Raw genomic sequence first — 18,282 nt, 5'->3', positions numbered from 1 at the left:
TTTTATGCTATTTTGTATTTTGCAGATGAGGCTCTCTGTCACTGGTACAATATCTCAGTGCATTTTAGCAGTTATCATGAAGTTTTGCAGTGTTTATCTTACACAGCTGAATTCTCCTCCTGTTTCAGGAGTAGTGCAGTGGAAAAGACCCATGGCCACCCAGATCAGAGGTTTTTGTTCTGAGATCCCTATATGGTTCTGCTAGACTGAGAGATGGAGTGAAGTCTGTCTCTGCTCCTTGTTTGGGAAGCTAGTGGGAGGGAACAGGCCAAGGGGCTATATAACCTTACAGCTTTCAGCTTCACAGTGTACCGTCCCAGAGCAGCTATCCCCAGCCAAGCACTGTCAGGGTAAGTGGCACTGAACCAACAGTTTGACAGATTTCAGGAGGACTTTTACTAACAAAGAAAAAGCAGAAACTGTTCAGGAGGATGTATTATTCTTATGTAGCTTGTCCTATATTTCATATTAAAATTGTACTGATAAACATTTTATATTTTATTGCCTTTATGTTTAAGATATTTTACAGTCTTAGAAAAAGTGTAGTTCTACCAAGTCATTTCACCTGTAACATCAGCAGTAAAATAATATTAAAAGGTATATTTAAAATATTTACATGATTGAAATTATGAGAGTGTTCCTATTTAAACACACTGGGCCAAATTCACCCCTGGCATATCTGCTTTGGATTCAATAGATTAAATTGGCCAGTTGGATCTAGCTATAGGATGGGATTCAGTTTACGGTTTCTCATAGATGTGTCTTAGTGCTGTAGACTTACTGTACATTGGCATGCTGGGTTAGAAAAGGTTATTGGGAGCATGCTTTTAAATGTGCTAAATATGTGAAAGATCGTGATATTGGTAGCTTGCATGATATGATGATGATGATGTCTGTTTACACAGAAAGCTACCCATTGTGTAAAATGCCAAGCATTCTATATAAGAAATGGATTACAGATAGAATGTTTCTTATGCGTTTGGAATCTTTTATCAGTCTTGTGCGGGGAGGTTCTGGGATCAGTTTTCTCTCTCTCTGAACAGAAAGCATGCAGCAACAAGGAGGCTAACAACTAAATCCATGTTTTAATCACCTGAGATGTATAGTGCATGTTTACCTTATTCCACAATGTTGTGTTAATTGCTACCGTAGAATGTTACTGCTGCACTCCATGGCAGTCCTGAGCTGTAAATCAGTGTTTGACTGCAGAGAGTCCTGTCTGAAATCATTCAGCTTTGATTTCTTCAACTTTGGTGCTTTATTACTAAATATGGTTTTCATTTAGAGTCCCCTAAGCTCAGAAATGTAGCATTTCCTTCTCCCTTCCCCCAAGTGATTTTTGGCACAGCACTAGTTTGCCTTGGTTTGAGCAAACCCCCTGACCTCGAACTCTGTTCCAAAAGCAGACTTTTGAGAGTCTATTTCCTAATTAGGAAATGATTTGTTCCAAACTGGGCTGTTCATGCATGGTAGATAAGTCGTACTCCATTAAGTGAATGCTTAAACACAAATAGCTCTTGCCCCTAAGAAATGCATAATTGTGTACAACTGTAAAACGCCTCCTTTTTTCCCCAATACAGAAAACCTAGAACATTTCAAGTTAGCATTTATGTATCAACTTTTCTGCTGGCAGCCAGCATCTCTGCAGCATACAGTAGCTGAACTGGGCAGTGTCTCCTGGATTCCTTTTCTGCACAGTGGCAGTACAAATCGCATTTTGGGGGAATTTTCCATTTTTCACTCTTTAGTCTTTTCTGCTGTTGAGGCTACCCAACATGCACTCCCCTTCACCTCAGCAGTGCATCACTTCAACCTGACTCCCACCCTCTCCTACATTTCTACCCCCCGTACCCTCCCCCCCGTTTCAGAATTTCTTAATGAGTGTGTGCAGTCAACTGTGTCTCTTCTTGTCCCTGTCTCACTTAACCCTCAACACAGTTTTGAAACACTGAATTCCACATGTAGGCCTTTGGAAGCCAAACAGTGGGCCCAGAGCTATTCAGAGGATTCTCTCTAACAATATGAACTGCTGACAAATGTATCTCTGCACAGTACTTGTTTTTCTCATTGATTTCATTCAAAATACTTCAAAGCATTTTATGTGTCACTTTCCTTACAACATCATTTTAGAAAAGGAACTAATTTTAGTGGTATTTAATCCATTTGGGAACCATGGCAAAATAACCATGGATAGTAGCAGAGAGTGATCTTCTAGACAACTTTGGAATGCGGCTGCAATGTGTTTTGAGGCTGTTTTAAATGAAGATGCTGTCTATGATTTCCAGCTTTAATTTCAAGGGAGGACATCTTTGCTGAAGCACTAGAATACTGTTTGGAAAGGGGTTTGATTAGCATAATCACTGTCTCTTTTTAAACAAACAAGCAATTGTGTGTATGAAATGAGGTGTTCATCTTAGTGCAGTTTCTAGTGTCCATAACAAAAATGCCACTATTATAATGGTTCCCATCTGACAACATTGTTGGCAAACTCAAGGAAGCCCATGGCAAGCTACCCTCTCACCCTTAGAAGTGTTCATCTAGGGCAGGAGCTTGGCCTGGTGATGGGTAGCACTGGGAAACTTACACTGCCCCTTCCTGTACTGTACCTTTTATCTCTAGAGATGCCAGTCCAGCACTGAATGTATACACTAAAATATAAATATATGTACCATCCTCAAGCCATTAAAACTCCATCTCTCCAAAGATCAGACTTCCTGTCCTTCAGGGGGAATTCCATTGAATAACATTGAATTCCTGTGAGTTGTTTTGTTTTTGTTTTAAACACCTCCCCTTTCTGCAGGGCAGGTGGAATATGAGGCTCCTGCACTCTGAGATTAACACTCTCTTTTGAATCCCTACACTGTCTGTTAATAATGTTCTTGTTCCTACTGGATGTCATGCTTATCCTGACCATGGCAGGTCCACTTTATGCAGCAGCCCCTGCATTTTGCCTGCAGAATTGTTCCATTGTCTGTGTGTTATTTTTGTAGGGCTGTTTTTGTCTGAAAGGCTTGAGGACGTTGATTTAGAAGATGTGCGAGGAAGAGGACAGCACTGCCCTGGTTTGTGACAATGGATCAGGACTTTGTAAGGCTGGCTTTGCTGGGGATGATGCTCCAAGAGCGGTTTTTCCTTCCATTGTGGGTCGTCCCAGGCACCAGGTGAATTATCAGTTCAATTATTCTGAACACACACATGCGGGGGTGGGGGGGTAAACAGAATGTATTAGAGATAGTAGTGACTCACCTCCTTAAATGTCAACACCATTTCCTCGAGCACCCACTTGTTCCCTGAAAGTACTTGCCAACCCTAGTCCTGCTTAGTTTGAGATCTGATAAGACCACAGAGGCAGGTGCTGTAGCTGCAAGTCATTAATTTGCATGATATTTCCAGATCAATAAGACCAGGCAGGCCCTGCAGGTGTACATGTCTGAGTTATCTCTGATCTGTTGTCTGGTGGGAGAAGTCCTTTTCCTGAAAGTTTTCAATATCCCATCCTTTTTCCCTTGGCTCTGGATCACCCTGTCACTGGGCCCACCGTCTTCTCTGCTTTCCTGTGGTTAAAAAAAATTAGATGTGTGTACAAATGTTGACCACTCTAAAAGCTGGTTGAAAACATGGGGTGGGGGTGGAGTTAAAACAAAATGACCAAAAAATGTTGCCAGTTTTTTTCATTGAAATTTAAAAACTTCTGATTTTTTTCACCCAGAACCTTGTTCTGCTTTATTTACTTGCCAGAAAGAATTTCATAAGCTTGGAGGGTGGGGGAAAGGGGTGGTTAGTTCCCAGATAAGTATTTTACAACATAACATAGAACAGGCTGTATCATGTGTGCTAAGGCATTTTTCATCTGAATGCTATAGAATTTACACAGCTTATGAGCCACATCCTTAGCAGCACAAGCTAGAGCAAGCTGCAGGCAGTTACTGTGGTATTGAGGCACCTAGATCACACCTTGCTGGGCTGGCTGCTGGGACTGGGGGCTTCAGGATCAGCTTGGGGGGCTCTGCTCCAATCTAGGATCCCTGAGCAATGGGAATCCTCCAGTGGCTGGGTAAATTAGTTTTAGGGTAATTTAGGACTAGGCACCTGATCCTCAGCCCACTGAAGACAATCACAAGGTTCCCATTGATTTCAGGAGGCTTTGGATTAGATTCTAGTACAGTAACACTGTAAGGAGAGTAAAGCTACCCTAACGTAGCCCATGATCTGACCATGTAGCTGAAAGTGTTCACACTCTTCCTGGTCTCCTTTTGGAACTATGAAAGAAGCTAACAGCATGGCATTTGAATTCCATCTGTTCTGTGTCTGAGGCAGATTACTTAGAATAAAACAAACTGGCAGCTACTACCTGTTTTGAATCATTTTATGCTTATTATACTGGACAATTCATTGCATGGACTGTTGGGTACCTTGCAATGGTTTAAGTGTTTTGTATCATGGAGAGGATGGGTGAGAAGCTCCGAAGCTAAGTGCCTGAGGCTTCCACAGCATGAGCAAGAGGATGCTGCTGTGCCATCAGAGACTCCCCCACCCCTGGGGCGAGTTTACGGATGATTCGTTTTTTCTATTTTCTTTTTGCTTTTAAATCGAGGCTGCATAGCGATCATGCAAACAGCGTATGGCATTTTAAGCTCTTTGTGAAAGGGACCCAATATACCTCTACTTACCACAACAGGGCCCAGATCCTGCTTGAGATCTCTGGGCACTAGCATACTGCAAATAATAAATAGTAATTCAAATGCCATTTTCAGTAGCCAGTGTACTGATTATAGGTTTCAGAGTAACAGCCGTGTTAGTCTGTATTCGCAAAAAGAAAAGGAGTACTTGTGGCACCTTAGAGACTAACCAGTTTATTTGAGCATGAGCTTTTGTGAGCTGTAGCTCACGAAAGCTCATGCTCAAATAAATTGGTTAGTCTCTAAGGTGCCACAAGTACTCCTTTTCTTTGTACTGATTATATTCATTGTTCAAAAACGGATTAGTCATAATGAAAATAAGTGCTTGCATGCAATTGCATGCAGAATCATCCACATCCTGGATCAGCTCTCAGACTGTCTCACGGAGTTACAGACATCACAAAATCACAAGATCAAAGTAATCAGTCTCCAAGATGGATCAGTCTGAGAAGCAAAAGGGTTGGAGTATGTAATTATCATGCTCTGACAAGAACACAATACAGTAAAAGCAGCCAACTGTATTTACATTTTCAAAATTGCCAACATTTTTAATAGCTAGTGATAGCTGTTCTTCCACTCTGGAAAATACAGCCAAATATAGCCCTTGGGTAAATTTGAAAAATGTAGTGTTCATTATTTACCACTAAATGGCACTATGTAGAGTTTTTTCTCTCCAGAGATGTATTTGGTTGAGTGATAGTTTCTTCCATGACTACTACTTAGGGATCAAATTATTATTTAAAAATCCATCTTTAATTTCTCTACATTGTATTGGTGATTTTTATATTTAGGCTTGTGTTGCTTACTCTACATACTTAATTATAATAAGAACATGAACTCCAGAGCTTTATAATATTGTAAATAAACAATGTAATTTTTGCATTAAAGATAAAAGTAATACTCCCAAGATTAGTAGTCAATGAATGTTTTGTAAACTTGCTACCAGTGTGTAAAATTGCATATGTTTATTTCACAGTTAGTGTTCTGATTGCTTCTTAGCACCTCTCACTGAGATAGTCACATTCTTTATGTAATTTATTAGGGCGTGATGGTGGGTATGGGTCAAAAAGACAGCTACGTAGGGGATGAAGCTCAAAGCAAGAGAGGTATCCTGACTTTGAAATACCCCATAGAACATGGCATCATCACAAACTGGGACGACATGGAGAAGGTATTTAAACACTTTGTTTACATAAGTCACCAGTTAGACATAATTACTTGGGTGCAATAGCGAAAGATTACAAAGTAATTTGAAAGTTGAAGTGTCATGCTATCCAGTAGTATTGTATTTTATTTTTGAATATTGGAGCTGATCTAGTAATAATTAACATATATTCAGCACCCCAGAGCTAATGAGTGTTACTTATTATTTTACTCTCCAAGGTGACGTGTAAACCTGGCTAGTTATTGTAAGGTATGTGAATATTATATCCATTTTGTAGATGGGGAAGCTGAATCAGAGAGGTTGACTTGAGTAAGGCCACATGTGTCCCGATCGTGCAAAGCATTTAAACTCACCCATGACTTTGAAGTCAGTGGGACTACTCATGCGAGCTATGTTATGCATATGCTTAGCAGGACTGGGGCCCTAATGAGTCAATTGCACAGCCACCATTCAAATCCAAGACTTAGTGCCTCTAGAGCCAGGTCTGTTGCCACAGACTGTTGAAACTTATCTATAAGATGCTGATGATGTAGCTATTTAAAGTAGTTCTACAGAACTAGAGCAGTTCGGAACTGTGCAAGCAGTACAACACATCACAAAAGTGCTCAGGCCTAGACAGAAGTGTTCCTATTGGCTTTAACAGCAGAAGGATCAGCGCTTTAGCAAGATAGTGACACTTCCCCAATCCAAAAGCCCAAAGTGCAAACTGATCTGTGACCACCAATGCTTTGGAAACAATTTTATATATATGTAAAAATCAATACAAAGAAACAATATACAAGATGTTACTGTTCATCAGAATGTTAACTCCCTCACTGTCACTGACTTGGCCCAAGATTTTGTGTTTGGGAAGAATGAGAGTTAATAGTGGGAAGGCAATAGATAACAGGATTTTTTTTTAACTGAATCTGTTTGGAATAAAAGCAAATTGCTTGTGGAGCTAGTTATGAATTCCAAGGAAACAACTGACCTCAGAGAAATTCTACAGACAAGCATAGGACATATCCACCCATGAAATCTAGTCTTTTCCATCTAGGAAACAGTTTTCAGTAGTCCTGTTATCTACTGAACACTATTACAGAGCCATGCAGATGTTATAGAAAGAGGCCAACATCAAAGACACATTGAGGAATATTGGGAAACTGGATTTATTTGCTGATAGAACTTTTGAGGAGTCTGCCCCAGGTCTGAAGGGCCAAATTCATTGGATCCTAAGGTGTGTCCGATTTTACTGATGTTGCTCATTAGAAAGAGTCACAAAATTATTGTAGCAAAGAACAGTGTGTAAACACAAAAACTGATCATTGCCTGTATGGATGCCACTTTTATTATAATTCATTCCACCTACAAAGAGTCACACTGCAGTCTCTACGTTGCTTATGTAAATCTATTTTCATGGACCTTTTCCCTTTCCATCTGGAATGAGAGGTTTTCTTCACTTCTCTAAATGGACAGATGGCTAGTGTGAAAAAAAATAATTAATCCAAACCAAACTGTGATCCAAGTTATTTCAGTGGATGCTGTTTCACTGTACATTTTTCTCCAAACCAAAAACAACATAAAGGTCTTTATCTGCTTTTTGAAGCTCAATGTATTTATTTTGTGTTAACTTAGGAGTCCCCAAACTGATTTTCAATAAGCAAAACATTATTAGTGGTAAAACCCGAGGTAGGTTGCAGGTGCTGATCACTTAGCTTTTCACTATGAATTCAGGCATGTCCATCCGGGATAACTGCATGTCAGATACTGTTGGCCAATTTCTGGTGCTAGAAGCACTTGTAGCTGCGGGGCATGGTATGTGGCTGGAAGTAACTGCTATGCTTATGGACTGTTGGTTGCTGATGTTTCTTCATTTTGCCTTTTCTTATTGTCTCCAGATCTGGCATCATTCTTTCTACAATGAGCTGCGTGTTGCCCCTGAAGAGCACCCTACTCTGCTTACTGAGGCTCCATTGAATCCAAAAGCCAACCGAGAGAAAATGACCCAGGTAAGCATACCAGTATCTGAATATAGTATGGTCATTACTAGCTATTTAGAAAGGCCAGAGTGCTTCCCTTCTATGCAGAGCAAATGACAGATGGGCGTGCCAGGTAAATTAAGAGACAAGCAACAAGGATAAATTTTCATACCTAGAGAATCACATGAACAGAGATCACCCACATCAAAGCTCCCCAGTAAGTCAATTAAATTAATGAAATAATGTTTAACCTCGTAGGAGAAAGAGTAGCAGCCGTGTTAGTCTGTATTCGCAAAAAGAAAAGGAGTACCTGTGGCACCTTAGTCTCTAAGGTGCCACAAGTACTCCTTTCCTCATAGGAGAAAGAGCATTCAGAGTGAAGGTATTACTGTACTCATTGTCTGCTGTGCTAAAACGCCAGTAAAACCTAGTCACTTTTGGGTTAATATGTACCACAGGTCGTACAAATTTAGAAACTGTAGTTAGGGTTGAATATAAAGTAGTAGCCAGTGCTCTGAATTTCTGTCCTTTGCCCTGGTTAAGTTAGATTTCCTAACCATATTTTTCAAAAGCTATAATATGGTGAAAAGTCCAGGACCCAAGCCCCTTTCTGACACTGTAATAGCATTGAGAAGCTTCCTCTGAAATCATTTCAATCTTTGTGGATTCTGTATCATTTTTATATGATCATTACAGTTAGACTCACAACAATTGTACATCATATGTCATTGATATTCATGATAATAAAATAGTTATGGAAGGGAGGGCAGGGGTGCTAGTTGTCAAATTGTTGTTTGTACTATTGTTGAAACAGTGTTGGTCCCAGGATATTAGAGAGACAAGGTGGGTGAGGCAATGTCTTTTGTTGGACCAACTTCTGTTGGTGCAAGAGACAAGCTTTTCAAACGCTTTCAAAAGCTTGTCTCTTTCACCAACAGAAGTTGGTCCAATAAAAGACATTGCCTCACCCACCTTGTCTGTCTAGTTGTCAAATTTACCATGTTTCTGTAGTTTAAACTTTTTTTATTAGGTCATTGAACCAGCCTATACAAGCTGCCACATTTCAGCATTTAAATCCTTTTTTTTTTTAAATGAAAGGCTATTTTAAAAAAGAGTAGTGGGTTTTTTTCCACTCAAAATTCTGATCTCAGCTATTTGATGAAAATAAAATACTATAAGTGATGCTGTGTGTGTGTTTGTGTGTGTGAGAGAGAAAATGCACACGTGAACAAATCCAGAATAGTTGGTGCCCTAGCCTACATATAGAGAATTTATACAGAATACCACTTGATTTTCTCCCTTCCACTGCTTGCCAATAATCTGTACTAACCCCCCCTTTTCCTCTCTCTAATGAGTTACTTATTGTTTGTAATTTTAAAAAATGATTATAGCTACATTGATTTGCTATTGTTACATTTCAGATAATGTTTGAGACCTTCAATGTACCAGCCATGTATGTAGCTATTCAGGCTGTTCTGTCCCTCTATGCTTCTGGACGTACCACGGGTATGTGACTTTGGGATCTTTGGGAAGGGAAAATGTGAAGTTTAAAAAAATGGGAATCTGAGGTCAACTGACATCTGTACTGCTTTCTCAAAGGGATTGTACTAGACTCTGGTGATGGTGTCACCCACAATGTGCCAATCTATGAAGGCTATGCCCTGCCCCATGCCATCATGCGTCTGGACCTAGCTGGCCGAGACTTAACCGACTACCTCATGAAAATTCTCACTGAACGTGGCTATTCCTTTGTGACTACTGGTAAGGACAATAGTAAATTAGAAGATTTGCTTAATATGTAAAATTCCTGATAGCCTTAAAAGATCAGTGGTTGTTCTTAGAGCTGCAGCAGAAGCATAAAGAAATTGAGCAGAATATAAAATACCCACCCAGCATTACTAAGAGAGAATTTATTTTCACAAGTTGTTTGGAAGAGCTGGTGGGGTAAAGTGATGGACAATCTGTTAAAATGCATGAATCTTTAACTCCCATTCTAAAGTCTGAGTCCTGCCAACAGCTGAACGTGAAATTGTCCGTGACATCAAGGAGAAGCTGTGTTATGTGGCCCTGGACTTTGAAAATGAGATGGCCACTGCTGCTTCTTCCTCCTCTCTGGAGAAGAGCTATGAACTGCCTGATGGGCAGGTGATCACCATAGGTAATGAGCGTTTCCGCTGCCCTGAGACCCTATTCCAACCTTCCTTCATTGGTAAGTTAATTGATTTCTTCTTTTGGTAAATTATGTTAATAGCTCATCCCTGTGCTCCTTTAATTCCTAACCACACCCTGCTCCACATTCGTTTAAGTAGACTACAGCATACGGTGCCTATAGATGCATATGTTCTAGTATATATTTTCAGTTAATGTGGGTCTATATTATAACAGCACCATTCATGTAAAGGAGTTTAATGTCAAGTCACAGTTCATCAGCTAAGTAATATACACTTTCAAAATAAAAACAAAAACTACTCATTCCTGTTCTCCTAGATAGAGATCAGCATCGTTTCATGTATTGTACAGTCAGCTACTGTGCTTTAATAGCCTTGGACCAACAAGTCACTCCCCAGCTCATTAGTAGACAATGTGAAAGCTGATGCATGTTAAGGAGCCAAATGTAATGCTTAAAAAAAAACGTTGAAGGGTCTAATTCAGATCTGCCTTAAATGGGTGAACTACCCCTGGGGTCCTACCCACCACAGCAGCTCAGAACTTGGTCCGAAGATTTTATTTCTGCTTTGTCAGGATCATTGTTCATTGATCATTGCTTCCCTGGGACTCTGTGCACTTCCTATAAATCATAGATATCACTGGAAATTCAAAATTCACTTCTGTTTTCCATTTGTATCCTTGGACCATTAAATGGAAGCTGTGAATACCTGCTCTTCTGACCCTTCCTGGTCTCTCCAAATGCCCTCTGCTCAGGTCTCAGGTTTAAATCTCTCTTGGGGTGGAACCACGTGATTCTTCCACTCTCAGAACAGGCCCTGGGCTGTGCTCCCCAGTGATCAGCTGTGATTACCTCAGCAGATGTGACTTATGTTCAGCACCTGCTAGTCTGTTCTCTCCAGGAGCAATGACAGTGGTACTCAGTAACCAAGCAGCCTCCTTAAAGCAAAGTAGTATTTATTTAGAACAAAACCATTTAAGAGAAATTAGGTCTGTCAGCAATACTCAGACTTGATGAATGTCTTGCTTACCAGGTATCTATCCATCTTCCACACGGGGATCCTGGTCTTAGCTTCCTATAGACCCCTAAGGCCCAAAGGGTCTGGATGACATAGTCTGTTCCCTTAACTCACAAAAGAATGTCACTCCCCTCTGCTTCGAGGAGAATCCATTTAAAAGCGGTTCATTCTTTTGATTACCCTCCTTCCCAGAGAGCAAGCTATTTAATTGTTTATAGAGCTTTGATATGTATGTTCCCCCACATTGGCAAAATTGGTGTGTAACTTTGGGTTGGAGACAGGAGGTAGGCCATTGTATTGTAATTTCCCTCTAAGTGTTTGCTAGGAAATGGTAAGTTGCGTATATTGTGTTGCTTCCCTGCTTCTTTTTCTCACAGTCCCCTATTAAAGTAGATCAGTACATTCATACAGGAAAGTCTTATAACCCAATATACAACAACTTCCCCTCATTGACCAGAAAATTATTACATCTCCATATTCTTTTTATGCTGCTCATCATAGATTGTAAACTCTAAGGGGCAGGGATCTTCTCACACCTATTTTTACAGCACCTTGCACAATGGGTCCTGATCCTTATCATGGCCTCTAGATGCTACTGTAATATAAATATTGAATGATCATAATTTGCTTTGATTGGATTTGCCCCCTTTTGCTTTTGCTTTCCATAACTACCAGAGGACAATTAGTTTATTGGCAAGAGATTCATGCACAGAGCAGATTTTAAGCAAAATTGGAGAATACTCTTGGAAGGTGAGTATTGAATTTGTAAATACGAAGATTCACACAGGAAACCTGGTGCTAAGAATTACTCATCCCATCAGGGAACAGAAACAGCAAAGTAATATAACCATATCTTTAAAAAATAGCCAAGGAAGGCTGTATTTCCTCCCAGAGGTGTTCTTTAACTAGGAAGTGTCACTATTGGTGGATATTAGGAAAAACTTTTTCACTAGAAGGGTGGTGAAACACTGGAATGCGTTACCTAGGGAGGTGGTGGAATCTCCTGCCTTAGAAGTTTTTAAGGTCAGGCTTGACAAAGCCCTGGCTGGGATGATTTAGTTGGGGATTGGTCCTGCTTTGAGCAGGGGGTTGGACTACATGACCTCCTGAGGTCCCTTCTTCCAACCCTGTTATTCTATGATTCTGTTGTACTTTCAGTGTGCTAATAGATGAAAGGAAAATGACACTTTAATTCTTATGTACACTGGCTGTCTAAACCGGAGTATATTTGGCGCCTGTGCCTTAGGAAAGAGGCATTAGCACCGTGTCATGCTAGTGAACAGACATGAGTATAGGCTGCCACGAAACCAAATGGAATCACCTGTAGGTCTTGTGAGAGGGCAGGATTCCCAACCAGCAATAATTGTTGCATCCGATGAAGTGAGCTGTAGCTCACAAAAGCTTATGCTCAAATAAATTGGTTAGTCTCTAAGGTGCCACAAGTCCTCCTTTTCTTTTTGCGAACACAGACTATGGAAGCACAGCTGCTACTCTGAAACCAGCAATAATAGTGTTACACACCTAACGTTCCTAGGACATACATAGGCTAGCCCAGCTCTGAGCTGATTAGTTTTTCTAAAACCAAGATTTCAGTAAAGCTGTAAGGAATTCTTATAATCCGTTTGAAATTGGATGGAAAATTCTAATGGCGACTCTACTCCTCTTTCATTCCAGACCCTTTGGTTTCTTGTTTGAAACAATTACACAAGCAATCTGTGCCCCAAATAACTGCTGACTTCTGGCCTGGTCTACACCTAAAAATTAGATCAGCCTAGCTACATCACTTAGGGCTGTGAAAATGTTCACACCCTGTGTGACCTAGGTAGGTTGACCTAATCCCCACTGTAGATGCAGCTGGCTTGACAGAAGAATTCTTCTGTTGACCTAGCTCCCACCTCAGAAAAGTGGATTAACTACATCAATGGGAAAACCCCTTCCGCTGACACGGGAGTTGTCTACACTGCGGCACCACAGCCGCACCGCCGTAGCATAGACATATTCTAAGTAGTTTAGCCGGCAGCAGAATGACTCTGCACAAGCCTTGGAGACTGGTGCCTTCTGAACAGCAGCTTCTATTCATTTTACTTAACAGTGTGAAGACTACGTACTCACTTATGGCTTATTCTAAACCTTCTGCTATTTTTTCACAGGCATGGAGTCTGCTGGCATTCATGAAACTACTTACAACAGCATCATGAAGTGTGATATTGATATCAGAAAGGACCTTTATGCAAACAATGTCCTGTCTGGTGGTACTACGATGTACCCGGGTATTGCTGACCGGATGCAGAAGGAAATCACTGCTCTGGCTCCCAGTACGATGAAAATCAAGGTACAGCACAAGTATTTGTAGGCAGATTTTTGCAAAAATGTGTGTGTGGGGCGGTGGGGTTCAACTCTTTCATGTGCATGTTTTCTCAAGTAATCACCCATACATATCCTGCTTGCTAGCAAAAGGCCAGTTTTGCCACCCTGATTCAAGATGAGCTGTACCTTACTCTGGGCTAGACTGTAACTGTATAATCTGCCCTGAGTAAGGGGTGGCAGGTAACTGCGTTGCCTCAAAAGGAGAGCAGAGAATGAATTGTGACTGAATCCCAGTTCCTCCCTTGATCCCGGCATGGAGCAAGTTACTTCAGCCCTTTCTGTGTAGGAGCTTACTCCCCCCATGTGCCTGGCCAGTGACTGTCACATGCCAGATTGGGCTCCGTCCAAAGCACAGCCTGAGGATGTGGAGCTGCCCTTTAAACCCAATAACCTGGTGGTTATTGCGGGATGTGGGATTGTGGGAAATGGGAGACCTAGGTTCAAATCCTCTTGCCTGATGTAGAGTAGGGACTTGAAGCCAGGTCTTCCACCCCTCAGGTGAGAGCCCTAACCACTGGGCGATGGGGTGTTCTGGGGTGGCTCTCTCTGTCTCGCCTGTTGAAGACATCCCAGTGACTATTTAAAGACTTCATACCGAGTGGAGCAGAGGCTGGAGCTGGGGTCTCCCAGGTCCCAGGGAGTGCCCTGAGCACCAACTATCGAGTCAATCTTGCTCTCTCGTCCAGTGGATATTTAAGTATTTTACACAAAGTGGGGCAGCTTCCGCGGGAGGGATTGAGACCTACCCAGTATACTCAATAAACCAGTAGATAGAGCACTCACCCGGGTGCTAAGCCCCTGCTCTACAGAGAGGGGATTTAAATCCAAGCCTTCCACACCCTACATGAGTGCTCTAACCACAGGGCTATTGAGGGGAGGTTTTTATCCAGCTTTTTATTGTCCTCTGGTTTTCCTAAGAAAGGGCTGGCCTGGCTCAGGCACCTGATTCCAGGAGGGGATTCAAAGCTGAGAATCCTGACTGGAGGGAGGTGCCGCCCTCCTGTGTGGAGTTAGGTACCTAACCCTTTTGAGGGTCAGGGCTTAGGCCACACCCAGTTCCCCAGCATTTTGCACTGGCTAGCCTAGGCAGTTCATTCTTCGCTTGCTGGATTCTATGAATCTCTTTGTTAGGGGACAAACTCTCCCCCTGCACTGTGCAGGGAGCCTGGGTGCCTAAGCCAGGGTTGTGAATTCCCATGGTGGCAGGGCACCTAACAGTTAGGTGCTGTAGTGACCTTGTGAATCCCACTCTCAGGGACTTTTGAAAATTTTACTCAAAGTTAACATGTTTCCCATTGATGCGAGGAGTCTAAAGACTCAAAGACACAGCTATTGCTTTCCCTGGGATTCGATCAGGCCCCTACTCAGGAGGGCCAGAAGTGCTCTAGAAGTGTGGGGTGGAGCCACCGGTGCCCCAACTGTGGCCCCGCCCCCACTCCTCCCCTTTCTCTTGGGTCCCTGCCCCACTCTCTCTTCCCTGTGGCCCTGCTCCCTGCTCCCTCCTCTCTGCTCCCTCCCCCACCTGTCTCTTGCCATTAAGGCAGGTAAAAATGGGGCCATAGCCTCCTTTTTTCCCCCTCCCCCCATTCTGGTGCCCCTGCCCCTTCTCCAGGCATTTTCCAACCTTTTCTTTCTGCTGATCACTTGCTAAAAAAAAGTTCCTTTCCTGTCACCACAATCCCTCGGCTCTTGAACTATCACAATCTCCCTGCCACGAAGGAAATGGTTCCACAAACCACAGTGTGAGAACCACTGTCCATCCCTCTGCACTTGCACGATTGTCCCTTAATATATTTTCCAATCCATTAGCCAGTTTGGCTTTAAATGTTTCAAGGGCTGTAGCTTCCCCTGCTTCCCAGTGCTTGCAGTCACTGGTACTGCTTTGATGGGGAGGGTGCTCAAATTCTTGGTCTCAGCTTGGCTCCGACTATCCCCTGACTATGAAATGTTGGACCGGAGCTCACACGTGAGTGGCCTAATGAAATGTGAGCGATGCCACTGCAGCTTTTCCAAAGGGGTTCCATTAACATCAAGTATCATTGTTAAGTCGGTTTGTCACCAAACATGTTTACCCCATAACACAAGGTGGTATTGTTCTTTAACAGATCATTGCTCCTCCTGAGCGTAAGTACTCCGTCTGGATTGGTGGCTCGATTCTTGCCTCCCTGTCCACCTTCCAGCAGATGTGGATCAGCAAACAGGAATATGATGAAGCTGGCCCATCCATTGTTCACCGCAAATGCTTTTAATCTGCTTATCTGTATATGTATTTTTCAGCACATTGCTGTCAATGTATTCAGGAATAAATACGTTCTTATCATTTCATTCCAAAATCTTTCATAATAATGGCTCTAATTGGTTATGATGTATTTTTTGAATAAATAGTAAATATGCATCTAGTAACCTCTTTTATTTTACAAAAGAGCGTGTGTGCTCTCGGGGAGGCTTCTAAACTGGTTTCATCTTCATTCAACAGTGGTAATAGCAGAAAACACTTACGTACCTGTCCCAGCCTTATTCACATTTAGGCACCTAAAGAGAAGACCTGATTTTCAGAGGTGCTGAGTAGCCCCAAGTAGAGCCATGATTTGGTGTCATCACAACAAGGTGTAGTCTGCTTCTGGTCTCACACCACACTGTAGCTGTTAGTATTATTGATTGATACACACAGGCTTTGTGGGGGGACTGACCCATTCTTTTAGCATCAGTGGTGTGCATGTGTGTCAGTCAAAGCAGGGGAATTGCTCAGAAAGGTACTGGCAAGGTATTGTCTCCTCCCCAGGAGCCTATTTCTGCAGTGTCTAAACTATGGCAATCAGGGTGACCTGGAGCGTCAATTCAGACCCAATCACGAGGTGGCTGGACTGACACAGCATTATTACTTTAGTGCTGTGATTTTTGGCTACCTCTACAGCAAGCAAAATAGGTTAATTGCATAACATTTCCTTGGGCTCACAATCTGAACAGCTAAAATGATGGGTGGTTCTCCATTTCCTTTTGGTGAATTTTATTTGCAGCTGATTTTTGACTATTGTTTTAGATAATGGAATAAAAGTTTACCAATTTTATTCTCACTGGATCTGAGGACTCTCAAGCCTGAGTCAGTGATGCTGTCAGGAAAGTGCCTATGCAGGGGTATTAAATAGCTGTGGCGATCTCAGGCTATTAGTAAGGCAAGGTGGGTGAGGTGTGGCTTTTATTGGCCCACCTTCTGCTGGGGCACAAGAGAGCCTTTCAAGCTGACGCAGAGCTTGTCTTCAGGTCACGCCCCTGTGTAAGCTCAAAAGTGTGGGGCTCTCACCAACACAAGGTGGTCCAATAAAAGATGGTACCGCCTCAACCTTGTCCCAGGACCCGTACATACTGAATTTGTCAGATACTGGTGACTACATTTCTCAGCAAGTGCTAGGGAGCACCTATAACTGGGCCTTACAATGAAGTTGGGAACAATAACTCCATAACAGGTGGTCCTTAAAGGGCACATCTTTTTTGTTGTTGTTTTGTTTTTTGCAAAGCCCATCATCAAACAGAACCATGGCATACACTGAGTGACTAACTTGCTCTCTCTCTCTCGCTCATGGATCCAGATTACTTTCTATTGTTGCTAACCTTCATGCCCCCTCACCTACCAGACCCACTTGTTAGTCTCTTCCAGCTGTTAGGTCTAACCTGTCTGGGACAGGGGCTGTCACTATGTTTGTACAGCAGTTAGCACAATGAACTCTATCATAAGGCAGGCCATCCTGGAGTCCCCCTTGGTGGTTAGGTGTGACACCACAAACATGTACTGCCTTGATTTCCCCTCACATGGGGTATAAAGACCTTTAAATAATCTGAGTGCCCCCTTTTGGAGCGGGCTCATTGATTGATAGCTAGTCCATTTTACACGGGAGACCGTGGCAGTCTTAATTCTGTCTGTCCCACATGAGTCCACTGTGCTCCTCTCTCCAGGCCCTGCCCCCTCTGGCTACTCTTGACTCAGGCCTTTGACCCTGGAGGCAGGTATGTATGTGGGTAGAGTCCTTCTTTGGAGTCACGCATCTGTGGTGGACTGTCAATAGCTGCTGTTCCATGTGGCAGCATCTCTCAGCTTCCTGACACTGTCTAGGGGACCACCTTGGGCTGACAACTTCAGCCCTGCCTCTATGCATCTCCCCTCTCTACAAGCAGCTTTTCTAGTTGCTGCAGGCTGGGGTGCACCCCAGCAAGCTCTCTGGGGATGGCTAAGCTGCAAAAAAACCCACCCACAGCTGTTTGTGTCAGCTGATGTGGGTTCATGGGGTTGGGCATGCAGGCCTGTAACTGCAGTGTAGATTTTCAGGCTCAGGATGGAGCCTGGGCTCTGATACCCTACAATCGGGGAGAGCCACAGAGCCAAGCCTCCAGCATGAGCCCAATCAGCTGCACTGAACTTTTACATGCCCTACTATCCCAGCCCAAATGATGGGTCAGCCCTGGGGTGTTTATGACAGCATAGACATATCCTCTGCTGACGGGAACTCACCCTCTATGCTCCCCGCTCTGCCCTTATAAGAGCTCCCCTTCACAGGTGTCTCGTGTTTCCTTGGAAATCTCCCTCTAACTGAGCTCCGGTAACCTTTATTCGATCCAGGCACTTGTTTTCTAATAATTAACCCTTATACTCAGCAAACTGGTGTAGTCAGTGACTCCCAGGTGGGTCAGCAAAAGGCAGTCACTGGCAGACTGGGCCATGACTCCCCTGAAAGGGGCCAATTTTCCCATGACAGGCTCCAAGGTGGTTGGTACTGGAATACAAATGTTAGTATGAAGCATTGCGGAAGGGGCAGGGCCATCTCGATTCTCAGAACAGCTTCTGAGTACGACTCTGAGAGAAGCAGATTATTTTGTATTCTCCTTCCACACCTCAACCCCCAGACCCGTCTCTTAGCTGCCTCAAAAGTCAGGTT

General features: G+C 42.8%; 1 protein-coding gene across 1 annotated transcript; it reads left to right on the top strand.

Annotated features, from left to right (window-relative positions):
* The first annotated feature begins 204 nt into the window (after positions 1-204).
* Positions 205-15,687, top strand: ACTA2 (actin alpha 2, smooth muscle). The gene is made up of 9 exons (XM_084633810.1): positions 205-350; positions 2,991-3,161; positions 5,722-5,850; positions 7,722-7,832; positions 9,224-9,308; positions 9,402-9,563; positions 9,820-10,011; positions 13,138-13,319; positions 15,460-15,687. The coding sequence occupies exons 2-9, from the start codon at positions 3,033-3,035 to the stop codon at positions 15,601-15,603; spliced, it is 1,134 nt and encodes a 377-aa protein (XP_084489936.1). The 5' UTR covers positions 205-350; positions 2,991-3,032; the 3' UTR covers positions 15,604-15,687.
* The last annotated feature ends 2,595 nt before the right edge of the window (positions 15,688-18,282 follow it).

This window comes from Lepidochelys olivacea (assembly GCF_965140295.1).
Source record: "Lepidochelys olivacea isolate rLepOli2 genome assembly, chromosome: 7".
Taxonomy (NCBI): Eukaryota; Metazoa; Chordata; order Testudines; family Cheloniidae; genus Lepidochelys; species Lepidochelys olivacea.
Note: the sequence above shows the minus strand (reverse complement) of the source record. Positions and strands in the feature narration are given on the sequence as shown.